The following is a 20,543-nucleotide window of genomic DNA, read 5'->3' on the forward strand; positions in this document are numbered from 1 at the left end:
CGCCAGTCCCCATGGAGCTGTGGGAGCACCGTCTGCAGGCGTAGTCTGCACTGAGAAATGAGCCAAAGCCCGAGGGAAGGCCTGTGCTCTCGGCAGGGCCAGGACCGTGGGACCCACACACGGATTCCAGTCCCGTGGCACACACATGTTCTGCCCCTCCCGGTAACAGCTCTGCGTGAACGCCCCACGGGCACCCCGAAGAGCAAAGCTGAGCTGCCGCTGTCACATTACTGAGTTGGAGGGAAGCAGCCAGATCGCTGCTGCACCCCTAGGTGGGGGTGTTGCCCCCAGAAATTGGTGTGGGGGGAGCCATGTGGGGTATTGAATGGGAGATTATTGTTTGTTGATCTTATGTACGCTATTTATGTGAGTGTATAATGTCTGTGTGTGTAGGTAGGAATCTGTAATTTGTGTGGAAGCTGAATATTTCTGTGAATGTGGTTGAGCATTGCTATGGACAGACTGAGTATTGAAGCCCTGTGGAACAATGGCCCTTGATGGCCCAAAGACACACCTAAAGCAGGAGGGCGGAGACCCAAGAGCTGCCAGCAGAGAGGCTGAGGACCAGGTGACCTGCTACATACAAGAAGAGGCCAGGAAGGAGTATAAAGAGGCCATGTGGTCGATGCCATTTTGTTCTCAGCTCAGCACTTCATCCCAGAGGCAGCACTGCAGGGATTGAAGAGCCCGGAAGACCTGTGAACCCATCCTGATCCTAGGATGTGCAATAAGAACTTTTAAACCAGCAGCTGCAACACCTCTGCTAGAGCCTGCATCGAGAACTGGGAGATTCGGTGCATGTAACGTACTGTACTTTAATAACCTTACTCTCAGGCTTTTCTTTCTTGTGATAATAAACCTTTAGATATAGATTCTAAAGGACTGGCCCAGCGTGATTTGTGGTAAGGTCCAGAGGGTAAATTGACCAGGGATCTGTGGCTGGTTTCTTGGAACCGGACAGAACTTGTTCGGGGTAGGTGGGATTGGGTGCTAGGACCCCCCACCTGTGTACAGGCCCGGGGCCATCTGGGGCACGGATATTGCTGGGGTGTCGGAGGGGTTTTGCTCGGGAGACTTCAGGCAGGCAGCTGAAGCGCTCTGTGAGACTGGTTTGTGGCCTGTGTGGAGAGGTCGCCAGTCAGGGGGACTGTAAAGAGCCCCGGATTTGAGCAATTCGCCCTGAGCGGACGCCCTAAGCTGTGCCCAGACACGGCCCGGTACGTCACAGTGGCGTAGTCGGCAGGATCCACAGATCTTGGTCAATTGAGCTTTGGGATCAGGACCCCACGCTGTCTAAATTTGATTTTTGGTGTTGAGAGTTTGGTTGATTAAAGAGCCGCTGCGATGATCCCGGAACTATATGAGAGTCTGAGCAAAAGTGCTCTGAAGGATTTGTGCTTGGGGAGAGGCATTGCCTTTAGGAAAAGGGCCTCTAAACTAGATCTGGTAGTGCTGTTATTAACCAGAGATGTGGATGAAAAGGAGCAGAAGCAAGCCAAGGAGGCTGCTGAAAGAAGGCGGAAGGCAGATGAAGAAATTGCTAAGAGAAAGCAGGAGATGGATCGAGAACTTGAGATGAGAAAAGCAGAACATGCAGAGAGAATGGCAAAGCATGCATAGAAGATGGCCCTAGCCAAGGAGGAAAATGCTAGACTTGACCTCCAGCTTAAGAGACTAAAAGAACAAGAGAGACTGTATCCTCCTGAAGGTTCAATGTATAACTCTGTGGGTATGGGGTATGCTTATGATATGGCAGACGTATTTTACCCAGCTGATGTGATGACCCAACCCCAAAGCATGTGTGAATGCAAACCTTTTGTGTTACCTGTAGCTAGCAGGGAGGTTTGGGAAGGGGGTGCATGTGGGTATGGAAAGTTTCCTGGAGCTGGTCAGTCTCCCTGTAACCAAGGGGAAAGTGTCTCTACATGTGTGCCTGTGACAGATGGCAGTGAGTCTGTGGGTGAGGGCCCGTCTGATGCCTCAGAGGTGAGGCTGGAATCAGAACCAGGGCAGGAAGAGCCCAGAAGTCAGGGAAATGTTTCTCTGGGGCAGCCTGGAGTGGCTGGCCAGAGTGAAGTTTTAGTTGAGGAGTTGGTGGCTGGTGAGGTCTGTGGAATTGAACCTGCACAAGCTGAAATTGAGTCGTGTGAAGCACAGTGTGTGCAAGCTGGCAATTTGGCTGGTGGAAGTAGCAGTGGGGCAGTAAAGGAAGCTGTCCCAGTGGCTAGCTGTATGCCTGAAATTAGCCAGGAGTGGGGGGACAAGGGAGAATCTGTCTCTGGTTGTCTGTCTGTGTGTGGGGAAGAGTTTCTTCCTGTGCTTGAGGAAGGTGCCCCACAGCCTGTGAAGGCTGAGAGCAGTGTGGTTGTCCCAGAGTTGGGTCTGGATATGGCTAAGGCCCAGGAAGGGGGTGGCCCAAGGTTTGTGTCTGCTGGGGAGAGGGATGAGGTGACTCAGGTAGAGACAGTCTGTGTTTTACCAGAACCCCAGAGACCAGACAGTGGTGACCTGATATTGTGCCTGATGCTGCTGTGTTGCTGGCAGAGGGGGGAGCTACTCGGTGGGAGCAGGGAGACCCCTTAGCCCGGGCACAAGGAGAGAATAAGGGTGTGTTAACTCTGGTGCCTAATGATGGTGTGGACGTTTACAGCCATCTAGAGAGCTGCACAGGGAGTGAAGATGCCTCTGACCCTGTCTCTTGTGGGTCTGTCTATGTGCCTGAGAGGGGATTATCAGTGAATCCACCTGAGGGGCCAGAGATGACTCAGGGAGTAAGGGAAGTGCAGGAGGAGTTGGTTGTGGCTCAGCAGGGCAAGGCTGCTGCAGAGCCAGGGAAGGGTGAACTGCTGCCTAAGGAAGCTCATAGGGAGGAGAGTCCTGGCAGTGCTTGTAGCAAGCAGTTTGCAGTAACTGTGAGAGGTAACGATGCCTGGCTTGGAGAAAGCATTCAGGAGAAAGCTCTGCCTGTAAAAGGCAGCAGCTTCTTGTGTGAGGCACTTGTTGCAGTGCCTGACAGACAGAACTTATCTGTTAACAGTGACTCCACTGACTGGGGTTTAGGGAAACCCAGTGTGGAGGGTGGTGGAGAAGTCTCGGAGGGACTGAGGGTTGTTCCAGATGAGGCAGGAACATCCAGAGAACTGGAGCAGGCTGCTAACCCAGTGACTGTGTGTGACCAGCTTGCTGGGAAGTCAGTGTGTGTGGGACAGGATTGTTCCCAGGTGAAGGAGGAGAGTGGAAACTTAGTGTCTCAGATTCAGGAGAAGGGCTGGGTAGCTAAGTATGCAGAGCAGGACAGCTGTGTGGTCACTCTCCCTAGGATGCAGGAGATGGCAGTTACGCTCCCATCTCTGGACACGGTGGACACTCATAGTCTATCAGGGAAGCTGATATCTGGTTCTATGTGGAAACAGAGGTTAGAGAGGGACAGAGGAGAGACTTGGGAGTCTACAGCTTACTGCTGTTACCCCACTGAGTGGGGGAAGGGGGAGAATTCCAGGGCCATTGTGAGCCAGGGAGTCACACCCAGCCAGCCCTTTGTCTTGGTCTGGCCAGAGGTTTCAGGCCTGGAGCCCAGAGGACAAGGGGGAGGGACAGGACTTGCTTTGGCCAAGAAGATTTGCAGTTTAAACCTGAAGGGCCAAAACTGCAATGGTGTGGGGCCAGAGAAGGGGCCTGACGGAGAATTTCAGTATACACCTGGTATAGGATTGTTCTTGTTACTGATGTTAATTCTTGTAACCAATGTATTATTGTGGCAGAGAATTGTAACGGTATACAGTGTGCATGAGCTTATGAAAATACCATGTAATCTGTCTGGAGATGTACCAAACGACAGACGGTATGTAAGGGGACATTGTGATGTTGCTATTTCGTGGTTAACATTTGTAACTGGTCTTGGAACTTCTTACAGGACAAAAAGGGTTCCAGCCAGAAGGTCCCGTGTAAGAAGGGAAACTGAGGCACGCCACCATTTTGTTGGGGGAGGCCTGTGATGCCCTCAGTGATGTTACTGGCATCACTTCCTGCATCAATTTTGCGTTGGGGGTGTCACATTACTGAGTTGGAGGGAAGCAGCCAGATCGCTGCTGCACCCCTAGGTGGGGGTGTTGCCCCCAGAAATTGGTGTGGGGGGAGCCATGTGGGGTATTGAATGGGAGATTATTGTTTGTTGATCTTATGTACGCTATTTATGTGAGTGTATAATGTCTGTGTGTGTAGGTAGGAATCTGTAATTTGTGTGGAAGCTGAATATTTCTGTGAATGTGGTTGAGCATTGCTATGGACAGACTGAGTAGCAAAGCCCTGTGGAACAATGGCCCTTGATGGCCCAAAGACACACCTAAAGCAGGAGGGCGGAGACACAAGAGCTGCCAGCAGAGAGGCTGAGGACCAGGTGACCTGCTACATACAAGAAGAGGCCAGGAAGGAGTATAAAGAGGCCATGTGGTCGATGCCATTTTGTTCTCAGCTCAGCACTTCATCCCAGAGGCAGCACTGCAGGGATTGAAGAGCCCGGAAGACCTGTGAACCCATCCTGATCCTAGGATGTGCAATAAGAACTTTTAAACCAGCAGCTGCAACATCTCTGCTAGAGCCTGCATCGAGAACTGGGAGATTCGGTGCATGTAACGTACTGTACTTTAATAACCTTACTCTCAGGCTTTTCTTTCTTGTGATAATAAACCTTTAGATATAGATTCTAAAGGACTGGCCCAGCGTGATTTGTGGTAAGGTCCAGAGGGTAAATTGACCAGGGATCTGTGGCTGGTTTCTTGGAACCGGACAGAACTTGTTCGGGGTAGGTGGGATTGGGTGCTAGGACCCCCCACCTGTGTACAGGCCCGGGGCCATCTGGGGCACAGATATTGCTGGGGTGTCGGAGGGGTTTTGCTCGGGAGACTTCAGGCAGGCAGCTGAAGCGCTCTGTGAGACTGGTTTGTGGCCTGTGTGGAGAGGTCGCCAGTCAGGGGGACTGTAAAGAGCCCCGGATTTGAGCAATTCGCCCTGAGCGGACACCCTAAGCTGTGCCCAGACACGGCCCGGTCCGTCACAGCCGCTCTCTCCCTGCTCCCTGTTCTCTGGCGTCTGCCCCTCTGTGTCATGCAGGCCTGGACCCTGGCGCCGCCTTCACCTCCTCTCCTCCTTGCAGCCATGCAGTCACCTATCTGTCATGCATGGACAGGTGACTCGCTCATGTGACCAACTCCATTTTGTAGCTGTCCTTTTCCACAGCAGGAACTCTGAGAATCCCTCCGCACGGCCTAGGATGGAAAAAGGGCTCTCCATTTCGTCTTCAGTCCAGCTCATTGCCTCTGGAGGATTCTCGCTATGAACTGCAGTTTGAAAGGATGGATGAGCCATCCTAAAGTGGATGTATTCCAGAGACTTGATTGAAGACAGCAGATTATTCCACCTCTGCTACACGCCTGCACCTAGGACTTTGCAGCTGGTATATGTTAGGGATGTGAACAACTAGTCAAGCAGTCGACTATCAGATAAGCAAATGCTTATTGGATAGTCAACACACTAGTCGACTAGTCGTCCCCCCCCCGCTGTATCTATCAGAAAGAGGCAGCAAGGGCAGGAGGAGAGGAGGGAGCGCTTCAAAGGGCAGCACCGTGTGGAGCCCAGGGCCAGCTCTGGAGTCCCCAGGCTGCACATGGCATTTCAAAGTGGCAGCACTAAGTGGAGCCTGGGATCAGCTGGGGACTCCCCCCTCAGCCCAGGCTCCATACAGCGCTGCTGCTTTGAAATACCACGTGCAGCCTGATGCTGGGCTCCCCGCACCATTTCAAATCAGCGGGGCTGCATGGGGCCTGGGGTCAGCTTTGAAAAGCCACAGGGAGCACAGGGCTAATGGGAGACTGGGGCTGTTTCTACACTTCAAAGGTGGAGGCACCATTATGGACTAATCAAATAGTCGATGCAAATTGCACTGATTATTCAATTAGCCAATTAATCAAAATTTAATTTCCCTACTATATGTATTGACTCCTCTAACAATTTTCTTTCTTTCTTTCTTTCTTTCTTTCTTTCTTTCTTTCTTTCTTTCTTTCTTTCTTTCTTTCTTTCTTTCTTTCTTTCTTTCTTTCTTTCTTTCTTTCTTTCTTTCTTTCTGTAAACCTTTAGATTTTCAATTCTAAACAACTGACAATGGTGTGTTTTTTGAGAAAAGATCTGAGTTCCAAACTGACCAGTAACAGGGCTAGTCTTTGGGATTGGAAGAATATTTTTATTTGATCAGATTGCCGTAAAAGGAGTGTTACAGGTAGTGACACTAGACAACTGGGGTGTGTCTAGACTACAGAGTTTTGTCGACAAAAGTGGACTTTTGTCGACAAAACTATACCTGCATCTACACTACCACTGAGTTCTGTCGACATAACGTCGACAGAACTCAGCAGTTTTGTCGACGCTGGTAAACCTCATTTTACGAGGCATAACGCCTTCTGTCGACAGAGTTCTGTCGACAGAAGGTGTTATTGCATGTAGGGTTGTGTCTAGAATACAGGGTTTTGTCGACAACACAGCTTGCTTTGTCGACAGAACTGAATGTAGTCTAGACGCTCTTTGTCAACAGAAGCTTTGTCGACAGTATCTGTCGACAAAACTTCTGTCGACAAAACCCTGTAGTCTAGACGTACCCCTGGAGTGTCTGAGACAGGGGGCTACAACCTAGGGCTCAGCATGGAACCAAATATGGATCTTTTGTTATTCCCAAAATACATGCAACTTTTTAAATTAAAATGAAAAACTAATTCAAAATGTTAAGAACACATAATTACTCATGTAGCTTGAATGTGGGCATGAACCTGAATTTGGCCAGTTATGATGTAAACTTTAAAGAAATGTGCAAAAAGATGCAGCAACAGAAATCCCATTAAATAAAGTCTGTGAGTACAATAGCGGCGAGGAGTCCTGTGGCACCTTATAGACTAACCGAAGTGTTGGAGCATAAGCTTTCGTGGGCAAAGACCCACTTCATCAGATGCGTGTCATGACATGCATCTAACAAAGTGGGTCTTTGCCCACGAAAGCTTATGCTCCAACACTTCGTTTAGTCTATAAGGTGCCACAGGACTCCTTGCCGCTTTTGCAGATTCAGACTAACATGGCTACCCCTCTGATAGGTGAGTACAATGTTCCATTTATGCTGTTATTAATCATCATGTCAATTATCAATAATATTAAGTTGTATGTTTTAAGTCATGCAAATGAGCATTCTTATATTGCTCTTTGTTGACCACTTGTTCTGAATTTTGATGGAGTTTGGCTCTTTGCTTTGCAAAGGCTGCCGAATCCTAAGGAATCGCTTGCTGAACTTCTTGTTAGCCAGTGGGCCAACAGAGGTTCTCACTGTGACTTGTTTGGTGCTGAATAGTGGAGGACCCCCTACTCACGGGATGTAAACAGCCCTGACACTGCTGCTCCCCTTGAATTGATGTTCCAAGCAGTGTCCCCCAGAATCCCTCTTGTTGCACCCGGCAGAACACAGCCTAGCTTAACGCCTGTGAGCCCCAGGCCCAAGCAGGACAAACATGGTGCACAGCTGAACTCATCTCTAGAGGCTTGTCTGACCCCAGACTCAAGACCCCTGTTTCTCTTGGGCCTGAGTCCTCATATGCACGAGCCCCTTCTCCACTGGGCCCATTTGTGTCCAGAGACTAAGCTCCACGCCCGGTTCCCCTCCCCCAAGCCAGCCCTGTGGCGCCCCTGCAATCGTACCTCTCACAATCAGCCGGTAGAAGGCACTTGTCAGGGGACTGTCCCCAATGAACGAGGCGCTGTACACCCCATTCTCACTCACAGCCACATCTGGGAGGGTTAAGGTGAACAGCTCCCCCATCTTTTCACCCTGGACCGTTGTTTGGTAGTAGGTCCCTGGAGTAGGGAAAGAGAACAATGGGCATCAATTCATTAGGCAGCCTGCGGCCCCACTGCCTGCCCCTGCTGTCCCCAAGGAGAGCCATCCGTCCGCAGCTGAAGAGCAGAGGGGCTCTGCCAGATCCCCAAGGGCAGCCCGACTCCTCCTCTCCCTGGTAGGTCTGAGCCCCAGGGCAGCACTGTCTGGTGGGGCAATGTCTCTCAGGGGCCTGTGCACTGCAGCAGGGTGCATACTAAAACCAGCCGGGTAGCAGGGGCTCAGGCTAGCTGCCCATCTACGTACCCTGCAGGAGCGGGGGGATTGTGCACAAGCTACACTGCTGGTCTTAGGTGCTATCTGGGGCAGAGCTAGCATACCTGTCTGCCCACCTGGCTGGCAATGCAGTGCAGAGAAGGGGAGTCTAGTCTAGCCATCCTACAGAGCTTAGGGCACAGGCTGGAGCAGACACGGCCAAGGCTCAATGCGACTGCCCTGGGTCCTTCCAGGGGCCGTCTGCCCCAGTCTCATGTGTATCAGGAGCAGGATGGGAGTGAGGTTCACTTGCCACTTGTCCTGGGCTCATGCAAAGTAGGGTTCAGTCGTGGGCAGGAAGCTGTCGTGGAGCCCTCACTCCAGCCCAGTGGGGAGAGGGCTGTGGGAGACTGTCTCACAGAGATTGCATGCCCTGAGCACGTTTGCCTGTGGAACATGGACCAGAGCTCGCCGGGGTCCCTGGGCCTATGAATCCACAACAGTCTGGTCCTTTCCCTGGGGTTGCCTGCCCCAGCTGGATCACTGGGGTCCCCTGCAGGGGCAGGACTCTAGCTTGGGAAGCAGGGACTGTGAAAAAGATTTGGGGGTCGTGGCAAGTAATCATCTGCCCAGGAGCCCCCAGTGGGACATTGTGACCAACAGGATTAATGGGATCCTGGGAGACAAACAGGGATTGCTGAGTAGGAGCAGAGAGGTTCTTTTAACCTCTGTATTTGGTTCTGGTGCAACTGCAATGGGAATCCAGCGTCCAGGTCTGGTGCCCACAATTCTGGAAGGGCGATAGTGAATCGGGAAGGGTTCAGCAAAGAGCCAGGAGAATGATTAAAGGGCTGTGAAACATGGAGCACAGACTTCTTCATAGACTCAAGGAGTTCCATCAGCTTAGCTCAGCAAAGAGAAGGGCAAGGGGTGACTTGAGCATAGCCAACAAGAACCTGCACTCAGGACAGAAATTGGCTCGCAGGAGAACTCTTCAGGCCAGCTACCAAAGGTCTAACAGGAGCCAAGGGTGGAAGCTGAAGCCAGACAAGCTCAAACTGAAGACAAGACAATCCACCCGAACAATTTACCAAGGGCTAGATGGATTCTCCACCACTGGCAGCCCTTTAGGACATGGGTCTGTGTTTTTCTGAAAGGTTGGCTTGGTTCAGGCTAGACGTAATTCAGGGTGTTCCATAGCCTGTGTTATACGGGGGTCAGACTACATGTCACAGGGGGCCCTTTTGTCCATTACCTTCATCAGTTATTTAGATAATTGCTGATGAAGATTATCAGTGGGGGAGGTCTAGGTCAGACATTAGGAAAAACTATTTCCCTGGGAGGGTGGTAAAGCGCTGGGATGAATTCTCTGGGGGGGAGGGGGAGGAAATCTCCACCCCTAAAGGTTTTGAAGTCCTGGCTTGGCGAAGTCCTGGCTGGGATGATTGAGTTGGGCTGGTCCTGCTTTGGGCAGGCTCTGGACTCGATGACTCCTGAGCTCTCTGCCAGCCCTGGGATTCTACAAGTCTATGATAATGACAGAGAGAACACTTACAAAGTTTGCAGATGATCCCAAGCTGGGAGGGGTTCCCACTGCTTTGGAGGAAGGGTCAGAATTCAAAATGATCTGGGCAAACTGGAGAAATGGTCTGAGGTAAAGGGGATGAAGTTTAATAAGAACAAATGCAAAGTGCTCCACTCAGGTAGGAACAATCCGTTTCACACGTGCAGAATGGGAAGCGACTGTCTAGGAAGGAGTCCTGCAGAAAGGGATCTAGGGGTCATAAGCTGTGTCTAGACTGCAAGCTTCTTTTGGAAGAAGCTTTTCCAGAAGAGATCTTCCGGAAAAACTTTTTTTTGAAAGAGAGCGTCTACACAGCAAAAGCACAATGAAGAAGTGATTTGCTTTTTTGAAAAATAGCATCCACATTGATTGGACACCATTTCGCATTTCAGTTGTAATTACTGTGGACTGAGTGGCCACCAGGGCACCTGCGCTTTCGAAAAAACACGCTCTTCCACATCCATGCAAATCTGTTTTGGAAAAAGGCTTCTTCCTTGTTGTGACGGTGTGTTGGGGTTCCCCCGGTCCTGCAGCCCCATAGCAGCAAGAACAGACTCCGTCAGCCAGTAGAACAGGGGGGTTTATTGCTCCTCCAGGATACAGCCCAGCACAGATGTGATGTGGTTACAGGAGTCTGGGCCAGGATGCCTCAGCCCCCTTGGATTAGGGTCCATCGCCCCCCAACCCTCCACACCCAGCTTAGTCTGTTCCCTTCATGCTCTCTAGCCAGAAACTGACCCTCCCCCCAACACTCCCTGCCTTTGTTCCGTCCCTGCCCTCATCAGGTAAGAACTGGTTGGGTCTCTGTTTACGAGACCTTAGGCTCTGCAGGCGGCACCCCCTGCTGTGCAGTGCTTACAGACACAGGCCAGTAAGGGTCACCCACAGCCCAACAACAGCGTAACTCGTAGAAAGAGGTTTACCGCTGTCGGAAAAAACCTCTGTCCTTTTGCCTTTCTGTCGAAAGAATGCAATAGCAGTGTGGACATAAGTGCAGTTCTTTCGGAAAAATTGACATTTTTCCAGAAAAACCGTGAAGTGTAGACATACCCATAGTGCACCACAAACTAAATATGAGTCAACAGTGTGACACAGTTGCAAAACAACAACAACCACAGCAAAAACAAAATAACCCATGAAATTGGAGAAGTTCCAGAGAAGAGCAACACAAATGATGAAAGGCCTAGAAAACATGAGCTAGGAGGGAAGACTGAAAGATTTGGGCTTGTTTAGTTTAGAAACGAGAAGACTGAGAGGGGACATGATGGCTGTTTTCAAGTACCTAAAAGGATGTTGCGAGGAAGAGGGAGAAAAATTGTTCTCCTTGGCCTCTGATGCTGAGACAAGAGGCAATGGGCTTAAACTTCTGTCAGGAATGATCTAGATGGTGCAGGGTCCTGCCGTGATGGCAGGAAACTGGGCTTGATGACCTCGCAAGGTCCCTGCCAGTTCTAGGGTTCTATGAGTCTGCCTTTGTTGCTATTAATCTCTTGGGGTGCATCTACACAGCTGTCATGATTATGAGGGTTAGCCAGCAGCCTGGGGATTAAGGGGTTAACTACACCTAGCCAGGTGGAGTGACCAATAAGAATGTAGGTGGGATTTTTCAAACTGGGACAAAGGAATTTGGGTTTTTCCTTTGTCCTTTTGTCTCTCTGTGAGTTCTCTGCAGCTACAGAGAGGGACAAGCATGTCTCTCTCTCTCTCCAAGACACCATTCTTCATTTTCTGTAAGTAGGGTAAAGTTTAGGCAGTTTCGTTAGGTTTTATTGTTTTAAGGATTGGGTATGGGATCTGAGATCTGGCACTGTTTAAAAGATGTTTTGGCTTTTCTTTGTAACTAAGTTCTAGGCCCATGGAGTTTCTCCATGAGTATATTTTGTTACCTCCCTATCTAGTCATTATGGTTGCAACAGGAATATTGTTATAATAATAAAAGTTCTTTCTTTTCTTTTTATTAACCTGGCAGTGGTTAATTGTGTGCCTTGATTTTTATTTTAGGGGTAAGATTTCCCAAATGATCTTTCGCCTGATTTCTTTATCAACATTTGGGTGGTGGCAGCGGAAGTTTTATTCCCAAGATCTAGGTTTTTAAGATCTTGGGGGGAAGTTTTATACCAAAGCCTGGTAGATAAGGCTTTGGGGTACACTTGCTGGCCCCCACTTCTGCATTTATCATGCCAGAGTGGGGAAGGAGTCATGACATGGTGGCATAGCGGTGGGATTATTTTGAGAACCCAGGATTTTTAAAAGGGCACAATTTTTCTTTTGAGTTGCAAGCTTTGCAGTTTTCCTTTTGTTTTTCTTTTGTTTCTGGGCTGCCTCAGGGAGGGGCAGACCTTAAGCCAGACACAGACCTACCCAAACAGTTTGTTTTTTTCTAGCTTTCGGGACAACTGGATAGCTAGGCTAGTTAAGACAGGATGTCCAACTCTAGGACAGATTCATTCCCCAAGGAGAGAGCAGGAGCAATGTATAGCAGCGCTTCTCCCCCCTCACCAATGCCTTCTACATGGGAAGTTGCCTGTAAGACCAGCAGGCCTCTAACTGACAAGGAGATGGAGTTTTTCCTACAGCTGGAGGACAGGCGTGCATGAGAGGCCGAAGACAGGCGTGCACGAGAGGCGGAGGAGAAGCGTGCCCAACAAGAACATCTGGAGAGGCTAGCAGCAGCACAGGCGAGGCTAGCAGCAGCACAGGCAAGACTAGCGGAAATAAAGGCCGAGACCAGGCGAATAGAAGTGGAAACACAGGAGAGGATTGCTAAAGCGAAGGCCCCATCAACTGACTATCCTGCTCCCATGAATGTTCCAGTCCCTGTTCAATATCCCAGGAAACTCCAGGTCCAGGGAGTGGAAGAACAACAGAGACTGTATCCTCATGGGGGTTCAGTGGAGAACCATGTGGGGATGGGGTGTGATTATGGCATGAATAGTATGTATAATCAGGCGGATACCTTAACCCAGCCCCAGAACATGCATGAGGTTTGGGAAGGGGGTGAGTGTGAATCTGGGAAGTTGTCTGTGGCTAGTCAGTCCTATGGGGAGCCAGGTAAAAGTTTTCCTCAATGTTTGCCTGAGGGAGAGAGCTGTGTGTCTGTGAGTGAGGCTTCTGCATGTCTGCCTGGAGTCTCAAAGAAGAGGCTGGTGTCAGATTTTTGGGCTCTCCCTGCCCTATTTCAGGAAAGTGTCCCTCTGGTGCAGTCTGGAGTGGCTGGCCAGAGTGAAAGCTTAGTTGGGGAAAAAGATCAAATTCTGGAGGGTGTTCAGTGTAAGCAACCTCTGTGTGTGGAGCCTGGCAGTTTGGCTGCTGAGGAGGGGGGTATGCATGTGGGGGAAGGGTTTCTTCCCAATTCTTTGTCTACAGGAGGTGCCTGTCAGCCTGGATTGGCTGGGGAGAGTGCTGTGGGCCCAGATTTAGCTCTGGGGGCAGCTGAAGCCCAGAAAGGGGAGGGGGAGGTCTCTGATCTTCCCCCAGAGGAGTCTGTGTGTTTTCCTGAGGGGGGGTTGTGTGAAAACCTGCCTGTTCAGGGGATAGAGGGATCACAGGAGGAGTTGGTGGTGGCTCAGCAGGGTGATGCTATTGTAGAGCCAGGGGAAGATGAGCTTTTGCTTGCAGAAAGTCATAAGGAAGAGGATCCTTATGGTGGGGCTGGCCAGCAGGTTGCTGTGCCTGAGGGGGGTAAAAGTGACTTGGGGATAGAAAGATCCTGTGAGGAGCAAAGGAATTCCATAGCCATTGTGAACAGGGGAGCCACACCCAGCCAGGCCTATGTCTTTGGAAGAGGGAGTTTTGAACTTAACCCCACAGGGCATGGGGGAGGGGCAAGACTTGTGTTTGCCCAAGAAGGTTGCAACTTTTTAAATGTAAAAAAACAGAATTTTCAATGTACACTTGGGGTGGATTTGTTCCTACTGCTTATGTTAACTTGCATAACCACTGTACTGCTGTTACGAAGAATGGTAACTATGTCCACTATGCATGATTTTGTACCAAAACCCTGGAAACTGTTACAAGATGTACCCAAGGACACACTGGATGTTCAAAAGCTTTGGGACCCTGGTATTTCACTGTTATACTTGTAATTAGTGTTGGAGCTTCTCACCTGAGAAGGGGCATTCCAGAATTCATATACTGTGTGGGAAGGGAAACTGAGGCACAACAACATTTTGTGCTAAGGGACCCATGTAAGGGGTCTAATGAAAGCTTGTTCACTGTTAATTCTATTTATAAGACGTGTGTACATGTGTGATGTTTATATATGAAGGTTCTCATTAACAATCTTACTCTCGACATTTTCTTCCTTTCAGTAATGTATCTTTAGAGTTTAGATTCTAAAGGATTGGCCCAGCGTGATCTTGTGGGTAAAATCTAAAGTGAAAATTGGCTTGGTACTGTGGCTGAGTCCTTTGGACCAGGAGGATCTGTTTGGAGTTGGTGAGTGGGTTTTGGTAACCTCTCACCTGTGTATGGAGGCCTAAGTCTGGTGATGGCACCGGAAAGCTGAAGTGTCTAAGGGGTTTTGCTGGTGAGGCTTCCGGCTGACCGGGGAGGCAGCTGAAGTGCTCGGTGTAATTTGAGGGGTGCCTGGGAAAGGACCCCAGTGGAGGGCGGTAAATAGCCCTGGTTTTGTGCTCGGTGTAATTTGAGGGGTGCCTGGGAAAGGACCCCAGTTGAGGGCGGTAAATAGCCCTGGTTTTAAGCAATTCGCCCTGAGCTGACACTCTCAGTGGTGCCAAGACCTGGCCTGGTGTATGATAGTGATGTATTTCGTAAGAGGCACAGAACCTGGTCAATTGAACTTTAGATCAAGACCCCACGCTATTCTAAATTTGGTTTTGAGACTGAGAGTTTGATTGGTTAATGAGGCATTTCTGGACTCAACTACTTAATATTCTCTGTATAGCTGTGATGGTACTCTATGGATATGGAAGCATTTGCTTACTTTTTATGTCTTCAAGCGTTTAGTCAAGTGTGCATAATGTATTTACTATGTTTTATCTTAGACCTACAGGAAGAAATCACAGCCAGTGTGGCCAGAGGCTGTCCAGCACCGTCTGTGATTTGGTGGGCATGTCATGATTATGAGGGTTAGCCAGCAGCCTGGGGATTAAGGGGTTAACTACACCTAGCCAGGTGGAGTGACCAATAAGAATGTAGGTGGGATTTTTCAAACTGGGACAAAGGAATTTGGGTTTTTCCTTTGTCCTTTTGTCTCTCTGTGAGTTCTCTGCAGCTACAGAGAGGGACAAGCATGTCTCTCTCTCTCTCCAAGACACCATTCTTCATTTTCTGTAAGTAGGGTAAAGTTTAGGCAGAGCTCCCATGTCCCCAGGGCGGGTTCCCACGCAGAGGACCCGAACTTCCCTAGGTCACGAGCGGAGTGACCCTGCTCAGTTCGCTCTCGGAGGGGGGAGAACTGTGACGTAGTGGGGGTACTTGCTGGGCTGTGGTGACCCCTGCTGTCTGGAGCAAGACCCAGCAGGGAAAACCTCACTATGCAAAGGTAATGCCAAACTTGTTGAACCAGACACCCTCCATGGAGAGGAACAAAGGAAGGTGGATGCTGCCCTGGCTGGGGGGCAGGGCTGGAAGAGGGTTAGTTAGTTGCTGGCTGCCTGGGATCATGGAGGAGAGCCTAGGGGAAGGGGCTGGAGTTTAGGGGCCCAGTCTCCCCCATCTCAAGGGGGCCTGAGGCATCCTAGCCCAGCTCTATGACCAGATTACATCTGTGCTGTGCTGTATCCTGGAGAGGCAATAAACTTCCTCTATTCCACCGGCTGGTGCAGTCTGTTTGTGCCATTTTGGGGTGCAGGAGACGGGGGACCCCCAACGCGCCGCCACACCCAGCCAGGAGTTGCTGCTCAGAGGGTCACTTGCCATTCCTTTTCCAGATGACATCTGCATTCCTCTTGTGGAGGACTCTGGCGGAGAAGCTGGCCGATTCCCCAATGCTCACGGTCTGTGTAACTTTCAGGGGCACCAGGTAGGCTAGAAAGAAACCGAGAAAACAGGTAAAATTCTGTAGGGTGTTCCTGCGTCTGCAATGACCCCTCTTTGCCAGAAGGGCCCGGCTGCTGTGGAGCAACTGCCAAACCCCAGGACATCATCTGGACCTACAATTCCTGTGGCTGTCCCTGCGAGCAGGGCAGAGCCAGGCCACGTGCCACTCGCATACTCTGGGGCTGAGCTGTAGGGACGGGAGCACCTCACACCCCATGCTGCAGAGAACAGGGGGTTGGCAAAGTGGTTTCCATCATATCCAAGGACTGCAGTTTGGTTCAGTGGCTCTCGGCACCTTCCCCCAGTACACGGAGCTCCAGCATCCCTGTAGTGCTCCAGGCCATTCTGCACCTGGAGCTGCCATGCAGCGTTCCTGCAGAGTGACTGGGAGCCACCTCGTCCCCGGCTGTCCTGCAGGTGCTGGGGTGGGAGCTGCTTGGGGCTGACATTTTCACACAGAGGTCTGGGCCCGGTATCTCTCTGAGCAATGAGTGTGTGGCCTGACTGCCAGAGGAGCAGAGAACCCCTCCCGGGACACATGGGGTCCAGCACTGCCAATGGCCTCTGCCCTCTCCAAGCCCCTTGAGGGCCAGCCCACCATGGGGCATGAGGCCCGGCAAGGTACCCAGACACAGAGCCTCTGCTGCCTGGACTGCCCAGTGTCCAGGAGCCTAGCACAAAGGAGAGGGGATTGCACGCTTGTACTAGCCAGCACAATGCAAGGCAGGCGGACAGGAAGGTCTCTCCCGAGCGCGCTCAACTGGCCCAGTGATGGGGCGCTGAGAAGTTTTGGCTGAACCGCTGGTGCCTGAGCAGGAGGGATGACAGATTTGCACAAGTGCTTGCTGGGGGCATGCTGGGAGGTCTGAGTGCAGCCCAGCTGTGCTTGGGGCACCCACTGGCTGTGAATGGGCCATGCGCCTGACGTTCCTCAGCCCTGCAGCTTTGCTTCGTTAGCAGCAGAGGGAAAAGCCCCCACCCGGACCTTCCTACAGAGTTGTTTCCATCTCCCGCAGCTAATGTCAGTGGCCTTGGCCACAGGCTTAGCTCAAGAGAGTCCCTGGGCGGCAGCCAGCCCTGCCACCTGTGTCCCACACCCCGATCGGCTGCAATGGGATTGCAGGCAGACTCCCCTCTCCACTGTCTGCACAGCACACACACCAGTGGGATACAGGGGTGTCACAGCTGCCCTGGGGACTGGCTCAGGTCATGGCTCTGCTGAAATCTGCACAACTGGCTCACAGGGCAGCGTGTAAGGAGGTAGAGATCACTGCTCAGTGGCCACTCTATTAGGAGCTGCCCAGGTAACCTTGCCTCGGCCCATGTGCATGTATTGGAACAGCCCTGTGCATCACCAGCTGGGTCGCTCACACAGAAATTGCCAGTGTCCGTACCCATCTCCCCTGCGCCGTGCCTGGGGGGTGACTCACACACACACTGCCAGTGCCCGTACCCATCTCCCCTGCGCCGGGCCTGGGGGTGACTCACACACACACTGCCAGTGCCCGTACCCATCTCCCCTGCGCCGTGCCTGGAGGTGACTCACACACACACACACTGCCAGTGCCTGTACCCATCTCCTCTGCGCCGTGCCTGGGGGGTGACTCACACACACACTGCCAGTGCCTGTACCCATCTCCCCTGCACCGTGCATGGGGGTGACTCATACACACACTGCCAGAGCCCGTACCAATCTCCCCTGCGCCGTGCCTGGGGGGGTGACTCACACACACACTGCCAGTGTCCGTACCCATCTCCCCTGCGCCGTGCCTGGGGGGTGACTCACACACACACTGCCAGTGTCCGTACCCATCTCCCCTGCGCCGTGCCTGGGGGGTGACTCACACACACACTGCCAGTGTCCATACCCATCTCCCCTGCGCTGTGTCTGGGGGGTGACTCACACACACACTGCCAGTGCCCGTACCCATCTCCCCTGCGTCGTGCCTGGGGGGTGACTCACACACACACTGCCAGTGCCCGTACCCATCTCCCCTATGCCGTGCCTGGGGGGTGACACACACACACACTGCCAGTGCCCGTACCCATCTCCCCTGCGCCGTGTCTGGGGGGTGACTCACACACACACTGCCAGTGTCCGTACCCATCTCCCCCGCGCAGTGCCTGGGGGGTGACTCACACACACACTGCCAGTGCCCGTATCCATCTCCCCCGCGCCGTGTCTGGGGGGTGACTCACACACACACTGCCAGTGCCCGTACCATCTCCCCTGCGCCGTGCCTGTGGGGTGACTCACACACACACTGCCAGTGTCCGTACCCATCTCCCCTGCGCCGTGCCTGAGGGGTGACTCACACACACACTGCCAGTGCCCGTACCCATCTCCCCTGCGCCGTGCCTGGGGGGTGACTCAAACACACACTGCCAGTGTCCGTACCCATCTCCCCTATGCCGTGCCTGGGGGGTGACTCACACACACACTGCCAGTGCCCGTACCCATCTCCCCTGCGCCGTGTCTGGGGGTGACTCACACACACACTGCCAGTGTCCGTACCCATCTCCCCTATGCCGTGCCTGGGGGGTGACTCACACACACACTGCCAGTGCCCGTACCCATCTCCCCTGCGCCGTGCCTGGGGGGGTGACTCACACACACACTGCCCGTACCCGTCTCCCCTACACCGTGCCTGGGGGTAACTCACACACACACTGCCAGTGTCCGTACCCATCTCCCCTATGCCGTGCCTGGGGGGTGACTCAAACACACACTGCCAGTGTCCATACCCATCTCCCCTGCACCGTGCCTGGGGGTGACTCACACACACACTGCCAGTGTCCGTACCCATCTCCCCTGTGCCGTGCCTGGGGGGTGACACACACACACACTGCCAGTCTCCGTACCCATCTCCCCTGTGCCGTGCCTGGGGGGTGACTCACGCACACACTGCCAGTGTCCATACCCATCTCCCCTGCGCCGTGCCTGGGGGGTGACTCACACACACACTGCCAGTGTCCATACCCATCTCCCCTGCGCTGTGTCTGGGGGGTGACTCACACACACACTGCCAGTGCCCGTACCCATCTCCCCTATGCCGTGCCTGGGGGGTGACTCTCACACACTGCCAGTGCCCGTATCCATCTCCCCTATGCCGTGCCTGGGGGGTGACTCACACACACACTGCCAGTGCCCGTACCCATCTCCCCTATGCCATGCCTGGGGGGTGACTCACACACACACTGCCAGTGCCCGTACCCATCTCCCCTGCGCCGTGTCTGGGGGGTGACTCACACACACACTGCCAGTGCCCGTACCCATCTCCCCTATGCCGTGCCTGGGGGGTGACTCACACACACACTGCCAGTGCCCGTATCCATCTCCCCCGCGCCGTGTCTGGGGGGTGACTCACACACACACTGCCAGTGTCCGTACCCATCTCCCCCATGCCATGACTGGGGGTGACTCACACACACACTGCCAGTGTCCGTACCCATCTCCCCTGCGCCGTGCCTGGGGGGTGACTCACACACACACTGCCAGTGCCCGTACCCATCTCCCCTGCGCCGTGCCTGGGGGTGACTCACACACACACTGCCAGTGCCCGTACCCATCTCCCCTACACCGTGCCTGGGGGTGACTCACACACACACTGCCAGTGTCCGTACCCATCTCCCCTATGCCGTGCCTGGGGGGTGACTCACACACACACTGCCAGTGTCCGTACCCATCTCCCCTGCACCGTGCCTGGGGGTGACTCACACACACACTGCCAGTGTCCGTACCCATCTCCCCTGCGTCGTGCCTGGGGGGTGACTCACACACACACTGCCAGTGCCCGTACCCATCTCCCCTATGCCGTGACTGGGGGTGACTCACACACACACTGCCAGTGTCCGTACCCATCTCCCCTGCGCCGTGCCTGGGGGGTGACTCACACACACACTGCCAGTGCCCGTACCCATCTCCCCTGCGCCGTGCCTGGGGGTGACTCACACACACACTGCCAGTGCCCGTACCCATCTCCCCTATGCCATGCCTGGGGGGTGACTCACACACACACTGCCAGTGCCCGTACCCATCTCCCCTGCGCTGTGCCTGGGGGGTGACTCACGCACACACTGCCAGTGCCCGTACCCATCTCCCCTGCGTCGTGCCTGGGGGGTGACTCACACACACACTGCCAGTGCCCGTACCCATCTCCCCTATGCCATGCCTGGGGGGTGACACACACACACACTGCCAGTGCCCGTACCCATCTCCCCTGCGCCGTGTCTGGGGGGTGACTCACACACACACTGCCAGTGCCCGTACCCATCTCCCCTGCGCCGTGCCTGGGGGGTGACTCACACACACACTGCCAGTGCCCGTACCCATCTCCCCTATGCCGTGCCTGGGGGGTGACTCACACACACACTGCCAGTGCCCGTACCCATCTCCCCTATGCCGTGCCTGGGGGGTGACTCACACACACACTGCCAGTGCCCGTATCCATCTCCCCCGCGCCGTGTCTGGGGGGTGACTCACACACACACTGCCAGTGCCCGTACCCATCTCCCCTGCGCCGTGCCTGGGGGGTGACTCACACACACACTGCCAGTGCCCGTACCCATCTCCCCTATGCCGTGCCTGGGGGGTGATTCACACACACACTGCCAGTGTCCGTACCCATCTCCCCTATGCCGTGCCTGGGGGGTGACTCACACACACACTGCCAGTGTCCGTACCCATCTCCCCTGCGCCGTGCCTGGGGGTGACACACACACACTGCCAGTGCCCATACCCATCTCCCCTGCACCGTGCCTGGGGGGTGACTCACACACACACTGCCAGTGCCCATACTCATCTCCCCTGCACCGTGCCTGGGGGGTGACACACACACACACTGCCAGTGCCCGTAC

At 53.3% G+C, this 20,543-nt stretch overlaps 1 protein-coding gene across 1 annotated transcript in view; it reads right to left on the reverse strand.

The window, feature by feature from the left end:
• Window positions 1-20,543, reverse strand: part of TIE1 (tyrosine kinase with immunoglobulin like and EGF like domains 1) — a 78,286-nt gene that overhangs the window by 51,476 nt on the left and 6,267 nt on the right. The window contains exons 3-4 of the mRNA XM_075914584.1: window positions 15,564-15,674; window positions 7,729-7,884 (exon numbers count right to left, since the gene is read on the reverse strand). Of these exons, the coding sequence (XP_075770699.1) occupies window positions 7,729-7,884; window positions 15,564-15,674 (267 nt within the window). The remainder of the gene's footprint in view (window positions 1-7,728; window positions 7,885-15,563; window positions 15,675-20,543) is intronic.

Source organism: Pelodiscus sinensis, unplaced genomic scaffold, assembly GCF_049634645.1.
Source record: "Pelodiscus sinensis isolate JC-2024 unplaced genomic scaffold, ASM4963464v1 ctg65, whole genome shotgun sequence".
NCBI classification, from domain to species: domain Eukaryota; kingdom Metazoa; phylum Chordata; order Testudines; family Trionychidae; genus Pelodiscus; species Pelodiscus sinensis.